Source organism: Sphaeramia orbicularis, chromosome 22 (genome assembly GCF_902148855.1).
Source record: "Sphaeramia orbicularis chromosome 22, fSphaOr1.1, whole genome shotgun sequence".
NCBI classification, from domain to species: domain Eukaryota; kingdom Metazoa; phylum Chordata; class Actinopteri; order Kurtiformes; family Apogonidae; genus Sphaeramia; species Sphaeramia orbicularis.
In genome coordinates this window covers 54416147-54431899 of record NC_043978.1, presented here as the reverse complement: position 1 = coordinate 54431899, position 15753 = coordinate 54416147, and the positions used below count along the sequence as shown (strand labels likewise).

Sequence of the window (15753 nt, the reverse complement as noted above, 5' to 3'; positions counted from 1 at the left end):
GAACCCTAAACTGGTCCCAGTTGGACCTGGTGGATTTGGAAAGAGCTGTGGACACCATGAAGGAGGAGAAAATGAGCTAAAGAAGTGCAGAACATTTACCATTTAAATCCACTGTTAAATCTACATGTTACTCCGCAAATATGTTTACAGTTGGATGTGTTTTTTAAAGTATTGTTCTGGAAACCACAGCTGCCAGTTTTTCTCTGTAAAAACAACAGGATTTTTTTTTTTTTTTACAGTGTACAGTTCAAGTGCACACCAGTTCATTTACTCAATCAGTGGTATAAAGTAATTCTGATGAGCCCTTGTGCATGTACTGTGTGTGTGTGTGTGTGTGTGTGTGTGTGTCAAAGGATATGACCCCTTTGATAAGCCCCTCCCTAAAACAGCCACTGGCCAATCCCACATTAGCAACAGTAACTATACACAGGAGGCCTGTCAAGCTTTGAGAACAAGTGATGTGTGTACATGGGGCCCGTAGACAGAAATATTTCTATATGTACTATACTTAATATGACCCAGTGAATAAAGTGTGCCATTTACCAACATCACAGGATTATTTTAGAGTAGTTAATGCAATAATTAATTATGATAATAATAGCAATAATGGAAAGTAATAGAATGTTAGCTGTGTTCAGCTAAGCGGACACGGAAGATATACAAGTTACATTCTTTCAATACTTTACATTTTACTTTGTTCTCATATCGCTGATGTAACCTGACAGCAGATATTTTTAAAGTACAGAGAGAATTCTTTTCCGAGGCCAAAAGTCACCGCTCAGTGTTAATCTGTAATTATCTACAGAGTAACTGAGAGTTTCAGTGGTTTATTAGAGACCATGGGAACATAAACATTAATACCTTGAGTCTATATAAATCTGGGAATGCCTGAGAATTAACAGAGTGAAGTCAACAAAAACACTCATCTAAGAAAGTCTAACATTAATCAATATCAACAAAATTTTCATTTTGCACTGAGCTTAGACACTAGCTAACATTAGCTAGTTTAGCACACAATTGTTAGGATTCTGAAACCGTTTTTTGGAGTTCTTCTTTTATGCCATGTGCAATATTTAGTCAGCTTCAAATGACAGAGAAGTACTTAACTTATATAAAACAGAAAAACTGACTAAATCAGGGCTGTCAAACTCATGTTAGTTCAGTTCCACATTCAGCTAAATCTGATCTGCAGTGGACTGAACCAGTCAAATAATAACACAAGTATATATAAATAATGTCAACTCCAAACTTTTCTCTATGTTTTAGAGCGAAAAGAGTAAATTTACATCATGAACAGGTTTACAAACTCTCCTTTCAAAAGATGTGAATAACATGAACAAACTGAAAAAATAAGTGTAATTTTAACAATATTCTGCCTCAGTTTATCATTTCCACATGTACATTAGAACTTACAGATTACAGTGGATCTACAAACACACAAAACATTTAATAACAGGCAGAATATTGTTAAAACTGTACTTACTTCTCTAAAGACATTTCAGGTTGATCATATTTGTTCAGGTTATTCACATTTTTTCTGAAATTATACTTTGAGTGTAAATACATGAAAATATTTACATTTACAAAGAGAAAAATTTTGAGTTGTGAGTATTTATATGTTCTTATGATAGCATTTTACTGGTCTGACCCACTTGAGATTGAATTGGTCTGAATGTGGAACCTGAACTAAAGGATTGTTCATTTCTTAGTGTAATTTGTGCATTTCACAAATTCATCTCCAGGGCCGGCCTGGACCCTTTGGCGGGCCGGATTTGGGCCCCGGGCTGCATGTTTGACACCTGTGGACTAAATGTTTAACCTTGTTTGCCAACAACTAATTCACATGATTGTAGCTGTTGTGCTGTTTCCGTGTACATCTCTCTGCTATTTTGTTCATCTTATTCCACATACTGTATGTATTATTACCTTTAACTCTCAGATACTGCCAAAAACCATGCCATGGAGTGACATGCCATGCATGAAAGGGCGGCTTGGTGCAAGTCAGTTACAGGTCCCGTATTATGCTATTTTTCAGTCACGTCATATAGGTCTCAGAAGCCCAAACACATAGTATTTAAATTTGTTCGCCCCAAAATCATTCTTTTTTCGGAGTTTCAGCGGTGGAAAAAGTCCCTCTCCCCAGCCCTCCTCAGAACAGGCTGTTTCTGGGCCTGCTTCCGGGTATGCAAATGAACGCATCTGTCCACGCCCACTCCCCCTCCCCTCTCTGGGAGAGGACGCGGCTTCCGCTAGCGGTACTACGCGCTAATGTTGACTGAAGCCATGGCTCTCTCGTCTCCAATACACACGTCTCAGACAGAACGTCTTTCCAAACACTAGCTTTCTTTGCCTTGAGGCGTGACTGAGCCCCGACGGAAAACGGCGGTGTTGTGTCGGGTTCGTGGACCTGACACGGAAAGACGCCTGCCGCCACTAATGCAGGCAGCTGCTAACAAGCTTGATGCTAACTGTACTGATGCCAACCACAAAAGGCCCGTGTTCACAGTAGTTCTGTTCAATGTCTCTGGATATTATCAGCTCGTGCATGTTAACGGGGACGCAAACGTTAGCAGCAGTAACCGAGCTATGTTAGCTGCCATGCTAACGTTAGACGTACACATCAACACCCACCAGCTTATCCGTAATGTAGGGTTATGCAGTAAAGATACAAAAAAATAAGAACTTACATCTGCCCACACTTGTACTTGGGTCACGAAGCGTTGGTACTGCGTCCTTCTTGGTTCGGAGTCTTTGTGCTAAGCCGGAGCTGTATGGGCCCATGTTCGAAAAACACTCTTTCGTGAAATGCCGGGGACACACATACAAGCGTTTGGGAATGTTGTTTGGTCCATGAGCATCACAGACAGAATCCAGACACTTTTTACGGAGAGGCTCGGAAGTGGGGAGCAAAACTAAACTTTGGTGTTGGTGTGTGCAGCCAACAACACCACAACCTGCGTGTCTCGCCTTCGCCATGTTTGTTGTCCAAGAGGTACTTTTCCAGGGCGGGGCTCGCTTTGCCAGGGTGGAGCCACAGTCAGGGGGAGGAGTTAAATCCGCTTATGTCGTCATAAGCGGACCCAACTCAAACTGGGCCGTTTGAGCATTTTCACAAACTGTGGTGTAGCAAGGCAGGAGGAAACAGACAGTTTTCACATTCCAACCTCATAATGAGGCTACTGCAACACACACTACTGTAAGAAAACTGTCACAAAGTGACATTTGCATAATACGGGACCTTTAAATTTAGGGAGAGTTCAGAGACATGACTTCTCCCATGCTAGCAGATGTGATCTTGAAAAATTTTATTTTTATAATCAATTCTTTTGTTTCTCTTTACATTTCTTCTTGCGATGTTTTATCAAAGGTCGGTATAAGTCATCAATATTCCCAATAAAAAAAGTGACTAAACTATCTGGTGTTACATATCAACTAATCACATGATCAGAGACTTAACACTAGACAATAATGACTAACGTCACTGCTTGATGATATTAGCAAAATAAACCAAAGAGAATGACAAATTAGTCATTTTATTGAATCGTTGTTTGCTAGTTTATGCAGAATATACACTGTAAAAAAAAAAATCTTGTTGTTTTTACGGAAAAAAACTGGCAGCTGTGGTTTCCAGAACAATACTGTAAAAAACACATCCAACTGTAAACATATTTGTGGAGTAACATGTAGATTGAACAGTTTAAACATGTAGATTGAACAGTTTAAACATGTAGATTGAACAGTTTAAACATGTAGATTAAACAGTTTAAACATGTAGATTTAACAGTTTAAACATGTAGATTTAACAGTGGATTTAAATGGTAAATGTTCTGCACTTCTTTAGCTCATTTTCTCCTCCTTCATGGTGTCCACAGCTCTTTCCAAATCCACCAGGTCCAACTGGGACCAGTTTAGGGTTCAGTGTCTTCCATGGACACTTGGACATATGGACAGTCAGAGCCAGGATTGGAACCACCAACCCTTTGGTTATTGGACGAGCCGCTCTACCAACTCTACCAACCCATTCATTTACTAATTTAAAATGGTACATTATTAAATGTAACATTGCAACAATGTAACTTTGCATTGTATTGTCACTAACAGTTTTTTTCTGTTGCAATTTTACAGCTTTTTGGTGTTAATTCTACACTCATTTTTTACAGTGTACCTATATTTTAAATCTGGAAAACAAAAAAACAAAAAAAAAAGTTTTGTGAGACTGTTATACAGTCTTGTGTTAAATGTTAAATGTGTGAAATCTTATGAGGTGTTATGAAGTGAATTTCTGATAAGGGCCTGTTCACTACCTGGTTCGCTGCCCCCCCAACCCAGCACCCCCAGTAATAAACCCAATCCAAACACACAGACACAGAAACAAAGTAGAATATTGTCTTCTTTTATTCTGTGTTTGTTACCAATATATGAAAGTATCTTCCTACAAATGCTGTTTAACAAGGAACTTGAAAGTTTAAAAAGGTCAACAATGTGTCTTTTGAATAAAACCATGAAATGTAAATATTTTGCACTTAAGGTACAAAAAATATTAACCATGCACAAAGATATTCATCTAAAAAGGATCTAAGTCTTTACAGTTAATGAATTTTTGGTACAACTGCTGCTGTCAAGTCTGAGATCATGTATAAGGCTCAGTATTTTATCTGATTACAGTGTATATTTGTGACCATACAGATGTGTCAAATTTAAAGACATATTCATTATTTATGTGTACACACTGACACTGGTGCGTCACTCCACTGCATCAGTGGGTGTGCAGCTGACTTCATAAGTTGCTCTTTACTGAACAGTACATTAAGATATACAAGTGATGTTTGACAGAGGTGCATGAGTCACTGAGTCCAACTGAGGACTGATTGGTTCGTCCGTAACACCAGGCCTGTCTGAACTCAGACTGCAGGATGACATCTGTTGTGTAGCTATGTGATGACTGATAGTACGTCTAAAGTTTTTTTTCCATATCTTCATATAGTGATCTCATGTAAACATCTGTGAAATCTCCTCCTATTATATTTATTTGAAATTAAATGTTTTTTGACCCACTGTTAAAATAGACAATGTATGTTGAAAATGCATGTAAATTCTTTCTTCCGTATTTGAGTAATCAATTCAGACATTTTTCTTCAAGCTCCATTTTTGTATTGCTGGTTTGGTATTTTGCAGTTTGTATTTGAGGCAAAAAACGAAAACAAAAAAAAGCCCTAAACAACTTAGTCGACCAGGACTGGAGTTACTTCATGATACTGGCTTTGAGGTGTCACCCATAAGGCACTTCTGCAGGTCTTCTGTTCCTGTTTTTTCCCTTTCATTACCAGTTTCTCTGTAGCCATCCAAACACATATTCATAGACGAGTAGCATCACTGCTCCACCTGCAAACAGAAGACTGAGTTACAGTGAGTGCCCCAGTTACCTGAACTACCAACAGGAGGTGAGGTTTTGCATCACATGATCTGAGATGTAATGCGATGTACTTCCTGTGAAACACTAACTTCACATGACTGAGGCAAAGCAGGAAACACTAGCGGAACAGAACCTGGTCCTCACTGGCTTGCAGAGTTCCATTAACCTTACATTAAATATCATTTACATGCCTTTACTGAGAAAAAAATGGAAATTGTACATGAATGAAAGAGCTTTGAAATGCTCCTTTTCCATTTGGGATTCTTCTAAACTGACTAAACATGCAGAGGAGTTTCAGTGTGTATGGAAAAGTAATAGATGGAAGCAGAAGCACTGCATATATTTATATTTATATCCAAACCAATTTGTCATTTTAATTCTTATATCAGTGTAAAAAACATCTGTTACCTGGTCCAAGCCTCATTATCTTTGGCACCAGCCCCTTATAAAGTGCCAGATACCTGTAGAAGAGATACAAGCCAGAATATATACAGTAAATCATCACAAATTTATTAATGCTTACTGTCTAAATGGGACATTACTTCTAGTACAATATTTCTGTTTCTATGTACGGCTATAAAACAGTCTCTGTGTTTGGGCCAGTATTAATTATGTTTTATGTAATTTCATGTTATAACTAGGTTATAAAATGCAGCTCCAAATAAATCATTATTTTAGGTATAAGACTTATTTTAAGCTTGGGATTAGCTTTAGGCACGTTGAGCCTTATGGTTTCTACAAAATGGTAACAATTTATTGCCTCTGCCAGGAGGTTTTGTGATCACTTTGCTTTATTTGTTTGCGTTTGCTTGCGTGTTTGTTTGTTTGTTTGTTAGCAAGATAACTCCAATAGTTATGGATGGATTTTCATGAAATTTTCAGGATATGTTGATACTGGCACAAGGAAGAAATGATTACATTTTGGTGGTGATCGGGGGTGGGGGGTCCCCACTGATCTGCCTTGGCGGAGGTCTGCGCTCTCTGAGTGCTTTCTTGTTTGTATAGTGCACCAGTTGAATGGTTTTAAGGCTTCAGTTGTTCAGATTCAACAATTCAGACATTTGAGATGAACTGTCACATATATTCTACAAATAATCTGTTGAAAGCCATTGACCTCTTTACCATTTCATGCATGAATTAAGAATGAATTTATAGACATGTATATTATGCGCTGTCATGATTATTCAAAATTGTGTTAAATTGAAACATTTGACTAGAAGCTGATAGAGAATTGAAAGGCCAAAATAATAACAAATCCTTTGAAGCAGGAAAAAACCTGAAAGCAAATTAATTATCCAAAATCATTCCTGCCCTTCCTCCCAAAATTGTGACACTGAATGATGAACTGCGTAACTGTTACCTGAACATCTATGTCAAAGTGAAGTGAACTGAATGTTAAACTAACCAGAAAAAAAAAAGTAGAGGTGGGAGCGGTATTTATCTTTTGAGTTAATATTTTCCCTCCATAACAGTATTTTCCATTTAGAAACCTAAAGTTGGTTCCAACTTCCGCTGATACTGATCTTATATTATTCCATGAGTTGTCTCTAAATGTTACATATTTTTCATCCATTTCAAACTCGTTCCTAAATGATATCAAATATCGACCAAACAGTATGGACTCTGGTTGAACAATCGGTTCATTCATCTGTTGTGAATCAATTCCAAATCGATCCTTTAATTAAAAAAAAAACATCCTGCATCGTTTTGGAATCGATTCACAAAAGAAGGAACCGAAAGAACTGAGTTAGTTCAAAGAATCGGACTTCCCACCACTAAATTTACAACAAAATGTGTGTAAATCTAAACCAATACTGTTGATTCGAAAATGTAATCCTTAAGTTGTAGCATTAAAGCAACACCTTACTTTAGATTTATTGACAGAATTACTTTGGATTTATTAGTAGGTTATCTTTGCAAATAACTGCAACATCTTTTTACATTTAAATAACCATATTTCGTGGAACAAGTCGCATAACATTTTCAGTTAACTCCAACAAATTCCAACATTTTATTTCTTAGAGTGTATGACTGTATGTAGCCTTTAGTGTCTGCCTGTCTCTCATCTCAGTCAGGTTCACAGTCCTGGTCTAACGTCCGCCACTGCTGAGCGACTACCTGCCCTTTAATGCGTTCAAGGTGATCAGCGGCTGGCTGCCTGCCTCTGCTTCGTGCTCCTTGTCTCACTCCCTGCCCCCGCCACTGATGGCGTTAATAAGGCTCAACCCACTTCCTCCCCTGGCCCTCTGTCTGATTAGATTGACCCGTGGAGCGCCGCGCGGCTCGTTAGGGTCTGCTTAACGACGTCTCCCATAGGGACCACTAATTAGCTGGGACTGTGTTGTGTTAGAGCGGGGTACTGGGATGTGGCGGACGGGGGCACCCTCTACGCACCCCTGCGACGATGGTGTTGCAGTGCCGTTCCTGCAGCAGCCCCCCACCCCCCCCCACCAAGGCTCCTGTGTCCACTAACTACAAACAAGTCGCTGGCCCTTGTGTTAGTGGAGCTGCATGGGGGAAAGTGGAAAGCCTAGGGCAATTGCTAACATAACATACATCTTTCCTTGAAGCTTCCATTTAGACCCGTCATTCTCAAAGGCTTGAAAATATGTTAACATTTACTGTACAACTGACAGACTGCAGAAATGTATGATCACACACATAGGGAATACAGCCCATAATCTAACGTCACTATTTAGTTTCCTTTCATCGGAAACTCGCAGCACACAATCAGATCCTGTTAGCTTGTAGCTGCAGCTGGTAAATTTGTCTTGTCTGAGAGCCAGTTTGGAACGTAACCAACAACCGACAGTTAAAGAAAGTGCCTTCTTAATTCTTTGAGGCCAGTGTTTCAGATTGAGTCTTGAGGACCCCCACCCCCACCCCCATCCCCACACCCCACACTACTTAGCTCTGAAGTCCGTACCCTTCTTCCCGGTACACCAGCGCCATGGTCTGGAAGCAGGTGCGATACTTGATTTCCCCCGGCACCGGCTGCGGGCCTTGGATGCGGCTCTTGGCGACGTCAAAGGGAATGTTCACACAGGAAGAGATGGTTCCAGACACAAGGCCGATGGTGAACTTCCTCAGGAACTCTAATGTAGGATCCTGGTAGAAATGAGCAGACGTGAATCCAATAAAATGTCAGTGCAGCGTCACTCCAGTGTGTTTCCAGGTTTCAATAAAAAAATAAAAAATCATGACACAGTATGTAATTTTTGCCACTAATGGTGTTTTAAAACTTTAACAAATGATGTGGTGGTAAATAATCACCTGATGTACCACTAATGATGAAAATCGATCTGATGTGACTGAGGCATAAGTCAATTTTAAAGATGAAAAACTGTATTAAGAGTTTTATTACTTCCACCAGGAGGTATTGTGATCACTTTGCTTTGTGTGTTTGCGTGCGTGTTTGTTTGTTTGTTAGCAAGATAACTCAAAAAGTTATGGGTGGATTTTCATGAAATTTTCAGGAAATGTTGATACTGACACAAGGAAGAAATGATGAAATTTTGGTGGTGATGGGGGGGAGGCAGCAGATCTGTCTTGGTGGAGGTCTGCGCTCTTCGACTGCTTTTCTTGTTCATGTTCTTTTTAGCAAAAAGTAAAAATCTTCCTGTTTGTACTCAGAAAATTTTTAAGTTAAGAGAAGGGAATTATAATTTAAGAGGGATGTTTGTGTATGAAACATGTAAAGTCAGAACAAACAGTAAACATCGCTGTGTTTCTGTTATTGGTGTCAAATTATGGAACAAATTGAAGGATGAAGTGAAACTGTGTAGCTCACTGATGAGTTTCAAAAAAGCTTTAAGTTGTCAAATTCTCAAGGGCTATGAAAGTAATATGATTTCAAAGTGACTTAAGAAAGCGAATGTAGAATAACTTGTGTTAATGTTTTATTTGCTGCACCTTCAGGTGTGGAGTCGGAGTAAGGATGGGGTAGGAGAAGCAGAAATAAGCCTTTGACTTCAGCTTCTTCCTTTTTCAGTTACCAGTTGTGTTAATTTTATGTTTGTTTGTTTGTGTTTTTAATATGTATATGTTTTTGTACGTAACTGAAGTAAAAATATTCATTCATTCAGTATGCATGTTCACATTATGCCATTTCCTTCTGATCAAAAAGCTGCATGTAATAATAACGAATTAGTGTGTAATATTTAGTGACATCTAGGGGTCCAATTACAGACTGCCCTTCCCTCACACTGACTTAAAGTGGCCACAAAAAAGTCCCTTGTTTGAGATGGTGTTTCTTTTTATTTTGGGCTTTTTAGTTAAGGGGATCTGAACTGTGGTCCACACAAACATCAGAGGAGATTCTGATGTACCTGAGAGCTGGGTATCACCTGCTGTAAAATGTGAAACAGCTTGTTTGGACCTACTGTATTAACACGGCAGTGCAACATGGTAGACACCCGTAGATATAAAGGACTCATTTTAAGGTAATGAAACACAGCACTTGTCATATTTGTGTGAGTATACCCTATGCAGAGGTCTACTGTTGGATGCCACCCACGCTAAAACATTAAAATGAAGAAGAGGAAGTCTGTTGTGAGCTACTGTAGAAACATGGTGGGGCAAAATGTCTGTGGGAGAAACACACTCTGTTCAGGCTTCATTCTGTAACAAACTGTTCATTGAAACCGAACAGAAACACAGCCCTTCATTTTAAATGATTATACACTAATGAAAACAAAGTTATTATTATCATGAATATTACATTTCATTTCTGTAATTAGATTCTCTTAAATCCACCTAAATCTAAATATCTAATATAATGTAAATATTTAAATGAAATTTAAAATGTAATAATAATAATAATAATAATAATAACAATAATAATAATAATAATAATAATGGATTAGATTTCTATAGTGCTTTTTACGGCACCCAAAGCACTTTACATTATATAACCACATATGTGAACAAGAAAAGCACTTGGAGAGCACAGACCTCTGCCAAGACAGATCTGCCCCCCCGATCACCACCAAAGTTTAATCATTTCTTCCTTGTACCAGTATCAACATTTCCTGAAAATTTCATGAAAATCCCTCCATAACTTTTAGAGTTATCTTGCTAACAATCAAACATGCAAACAAACAAACAAACAAACACACAAAGCAAAGCGATCACAGTACCTCCTGGCAGAGTTAAAAAATATAGAAGATAAGAGGTCAATTGGGATGACTTAGTTGCTAAAATAAATCGCGAGATATAATGTGCGAATTATTTATGCTTCCTCCTAAAAGTGAGGGAGAACATAAAGGGGCTTGTGCATATGATTGCAAAGCTTGCATGAAAGCCCTGATCATTTTATGGTAGCGGGGGGCAGATTAGTGCTTCCTGACTGTGATGCCGCGTTCTGATTGGCTGAGCAGAAGCACATGTTCTTTGGGGAGCCAAGACAGAGGATTTATAAACAGGGTTCATGCAGGCAGACTGGGGAGGCATATGGGGACAATTTGGGTAATTGGGCTGTGACTCGGCACAGGGGTATTACTGTACCAAAGAAGCCCAGACTCAGAGAGCTCTGACAGCTAATTGGCCAGGATATTTTTACAAATGACAGCAGCCTCTCTGGTCCAGGCATTTCTCAAGCGGCTGGACACCCTGAGAGCCGAGGTAAATCAACAGCTAATCCCACTTTGGCTGTTTTTTTCAAGTGGGATGTGGGGAAGGGGGTAACATACCCGCGGCCTAAGTACACCCATCAACCCACTTCCTAACAGCCTTAAGCAAACATCTCCTCACACATTCGCTGTGAATGATGGCAGTGTGCTATCTGCCACCTCTGTACTATTCAAATGGAGATACGAAACAAGCCTGAGCTCAGGGCAGGCTGAATTTGACTACGGACACGTTTGAGTTGCAAACTCATTGCTCATGTTGCTGAAAGGAAGAAAAAAAAGATCTTTGGGGAAACTATCTTTTCAGCGTGTGAGCTGTCGGTGGCCACAATATTTATCCTTTGCTGCCTCAACAAAGCCCAGAGTTAGCCTCTCACAAACAGGATCATTCCGCCAATGGACATACCGGTGGATTGTTCCCAAAAGAGACGCTCACAATCTCAGAACAGAGCTATTTGAGTCATCCAGCCACATAATTATCATTCAGAGAGGATGACCACTTGGGTTCTCTGTACATCATGCGTCACCGGAAAAATGTTTAATATAGCAGAGCCCGGGCTCCCACTGTAACCTTTTCTTGAAAATAGTGCCGTTGTCTGCTTCCAATTAGTTCATTGGAGTTAATCTAATGCTCCAGTTTGTACATGTGGAACTGGCGTATGGTAACGTTTCCATTAAACAAAATTAACTTTTGTTTAGGCCATCAGACCATGCCGGATGTGTAATCTGAAACTTTGAGGATGTTATGAGGAGTAAACGGACGAGGTATTAGTGGGGCTGATCTTACAAGCTTCTCTCTGATTTTTTGCTTCCTCTTTTGCCATAGCACTCAAGTTAACTAATCATACTGTCAAACACTTGCTACTCCACACAGGCTAGGTCGTTGAGACCAAGGTTCTAATAGTTTTGGATTTTTCAATAGAGTTTAGTTTTATTTAGTTTGAACTTTTTTTTCTCTAATTCAGTTAGTTTTAATTAGCTTTTAGAACAGGTTTGCTAGTTTTTATTCGTTTTTGTTATTTTCTAAATGCTTAGTTTTAGTTTAGTTTTTGTTTTTTTCATCTCTTTTCTCTTCTTCTCTGTCGTTGTATTCAAATAAATCCCAGACAGGACTCTGCTGCTTTCTCCCAACTTTAGTCTCCATGTTTCCAGGTAGAGTGGGGACCAGAAGACGACTGGAAACCACGAGTGACGGACCAAAAAGTGTCGTATGGTGCCGCTAGCTAAAATTGCTTGAGGGAAATAAATCGATTTTATATCAATCCAACATTGACAAAAACGAAAACGAAGGGAATTTTATCCATAATTTTTATCCGTTTTAGTTAGTTTTGTAAACACACAATACAGTTTCAGTTACTTATGTTTTTTTTCTTTTAATTACAGTTTTTATTTATTTCAGTTAACGAAAATGTTTTTACAATTCTAGTTTTCGTCATTTCATTAGTTTTCGTTAACGATAATAATCTTGGTTGAGACATATCATGTAGCCTGGGGTTGGCAAAAAAAAAAAAAAAAATTAAGTGTAGTAGAAGTTACAAAACTAAAATGCTGTCCCTTGGCTTGTGCTTGCGTTATGGAATAAGAACCAGAACAGGACTGGAGATTGGCGTGTGATCATTGACTGGCATGTTTACCGGGCTGGTAGGGATTGCATCCTTGACATTGAAGTAGAAGCCAAAGTAGATCATGTTGAAAACCCCATGGCGTCCCAGTGTTGATGTTAATCCTTTATTTAAGCCTTTTGATCCAAAGCCGTCCGTCTTAATGATGCGTCTTGCTTGAGCAAATGAGGAGGGTTGCTGTGTCAGAGAGATTTAATGAAAAATGTCAAAAGCCAACACAAAAACCTGGGGCCTCTAAAGTAACGTGTGCTTTAAAGACACTTTACTGGTTAAGACGATATTCTGTTTCAGTGACTTCACCTCTTTGAAAGAATCTCGGTTGGCTTGGAGACTGACTTTCACCACCTCGAACGGGTTGACGACGACAGCCTCAGTCAAGCCTGAACCCAGCCCTGCTACAGACAGCGCCTGGAGGGGGAGATGGACAGAATTTAGGTGATACTATTTGAGGAAAGACAGGACAGAACAGACAAACTGTGAAAGAAAATGTGTACATACTGTAGGTTTTTTAGCAGTTAATCAGAATAAGCTCAATGAAGCCAGTGAACATACTCAGGCTGAAAAAAAAGGGCTTAATATCGAGTTGTAGTTTCGATTTCAGAAACCCGTTCCCCAAGTTTCTTTGTCTCATTTAAAATGGACATTTACGTCTGTCGTGTCTGTCTTTGTCGTCGTTTGACAAATGTTGGAGGCACCTGTGTTTGTTATCATTTGACAAAATGTCTGATGACAGACAGGAAGGAGAAAGTACAAAAAGAAAGAAGTAGGAATGTGAGCGAAGCTGCTTCAGCTAAAGGAGGAAGTTTGAACATAACCGATCTTTCCATGGAAATGAAAACAATGATATTAACCGTGGACAGTTTGTCTTAATATAAGAGGAAACATGCATTTTGTTCAAATTAGTGTATGGTATATTTCTGACAGTGCGTGTTTGCGTTGGGTTGGATTGTACAGGATGGCTGTATGAATGTGCGTGTACATGGACGTGTTCAGAGCCAGGCGTAATGGGAACATGTCAAGAACGTGTCTATAGCTCATTACTCTTCCAGCCTCTTTATCCTGCTGTCAGAGCCCCGGGACCCATCCTCTCAGACATGCCTCGTGATGTTTATACAACCAGCCAGCCACATTTTAATTCCTTATTTGTATTATTACTGTGTGTGTCCTCATTAATCAGAGTGAAGGCATTCAGCTGTGCCATGCTGAATAGGAGACAGAGCCATTCACAACCAATCTGTAATTCACTCACGCTAATGATCTTGTGTGATTACAGCGCTCGATAGGCGAGGGCCTCCGGGGGGGAAATGAGGTTGAAGGCACTTTAGGAAGAGGAGGAGATAAAAAAAGGTAAGCAGAGGAGGAGGAGCAGGAGAAGGGCAAAGAGAGCATGATGGATGGGACAGGTAAACATCTCTCAACCAATCGCTGTAAAAACAAGCCGAGGATACGTGTCGTGCTGGGGCGGCCTCAACTCGGAGCTACAGGTAAAAGCCATCCATCACACCTGACACTTGGCTGCCACCTGAATAGGCGGTGTGCGCTGACCGCACCTTAGCAATGCACATCTGTCTTGCTTAGCAGTCTGACTCAACCTAACAGAAACCAGATTAGTCAAGAAGGACGAAAACACTTGTACATTCATGGCCGCTATAGTAGTGTAACCAGTCTCCACGATTAACACGCGCCGAGCAAACATACAGTGCAATTCCTATGTATTAGCATAGTGTTGGATTTCTCATTACCTTGGCTGTAATTCAACAGACCGGATTTCAAATGAAACCATGACAGTGAGGTTTAGGTGAAGACTTTCAGCTTTCAATGCATTTATGGCACTCATGTCCTTTACCGTGGAGAACTACATTTACTATGACTGGGTTATGAATTTTACATTATTATTAACTAACATCTGATTTTGTTTAAGCCAGTGTTTTTCAACCTTGGGGTCGGGACCCCATGTGGGGTCGCCTGGAATTCAAATGGGGTCACCTGAAATTTCTAGTAATTGATAAAAACAAAACAAACCAACAAAAAACTTACTGATAAAAAATATATGGTGAGTTGAGAGAGACAATCACATACATAACAGACATGACAAAGTTTGAGTGTGAAACTGCAGCACTGTGGTTCTGTTTATCTGTCAAATGTTCACTGTGGTCAGTTTCAGATGCTGCAGCTCTTTCATAATTCATAGTTTCAGTTCTTGTTTGTTCAGTATTCATTGTCCACCTTGTAAATCACAGCTGGACTGACTGGATAGATCCTGACCAAGGAAAATCACATTCTCCCTTTGTGCAGTAATCTACACCTGGATTTACTGCCTCTGTCCACAATAATATACATTATATAGACTAAATGTTGTCTAAAATTAACGTTTATTTGCAACATATTATAGCTAACTATTACATGATCAAAAACAAATTAATTTTAGCAAAAAAAAAAAAGTCTTCGTTTTGAATGTCTGGGGTTGGCAGAAATTTATGATGTTGAAATGGGGTCATGAGCCAAAAAAGGTTGGAAACCACTGGTTTAAGCTCAGTGTCTGGAGTAAAAAGCCAGCTCAGTACTGACCGATACTTGCAGGTATAGCTTTTAGGAAAGTAAAAATCACATTTCCAGGAAATTTGGGTAATTTTTCTAAGATAAAATAAAACTAGAATCTGGCATTTGCAAATATTTTTCACACTTTATTCAACTGCATTTTGTAAACAAATGTAGCTTTCAATCCCAACTCTGTATAGAAAAGCTGAGAGCAAACACCTCTGAGTTCTCTGGACCTGAACTCTTCTCAAATGGACTGAAAGGCATGAGGTCAGATGACTCTGCATTTCAACTGGTTTTCAAGAAAAACAAACAATGGGTTCTATGAGTTAGATATGATAAAGACCATCCAGATTATGTCCGTATGTCTGACCCAAGGTTCTAATAGTTTTGGATTTTTCAATCTAGTTTAGTTTTATTTAGTTTTGACTTTTTTTTCTCTAATTCAGTTAGTTTTAATTCATTTTTAGAGCAGGTTTGCAATTTTTTATTAGTTTAAATTTTTTTGTTAATGCTTAGTTTTAGTTTAGTTTTAGTATTATTTTTAGTTTTG

The 15753-nt window shown here is 39.1% G+C and overlaps 1 protein-coding gene across 2 annotated transcripts in view; it reads right to left on the bottom strand.

Moving 5' to 3' along the window:
- Window positions 1–4373: 4373 nt before the first annotated feature.
- slc25a21 (solute carrier family 25 member 21) overlaps window positions 4374–15753 on the bottom strand; it is a 345575-nt gene continuing 334195 nt past the window's right edge. For both annotated transcript variants that reach the window (XM_030127622.1, XM_030127623.1), the window contains exons 7-11: window positions 12963–13070; window positions 12675–12839; window positions 8340–8521; window positions 5822–5874; window positions 4374–5382 (exon numbers count right to left, since the gene is read on the bottom strand). In XM_030127622.1, the coding sequence (XP_029983482.1) occupies window positions 5321–5382; window positions 5822–5874; window positions 8340–8521; window positions 12675–12839; window positions 12963–13070 (570 nt within the window). In that variant the 3' untranslated portion in view covers window positions 4374–5320. The remainder of the gene's footprint in view (window positions 5383–5821; window positions 5875–8339; window positions 8522–12674; window positions 12840–12962; window positions 13071–15753) is intronic.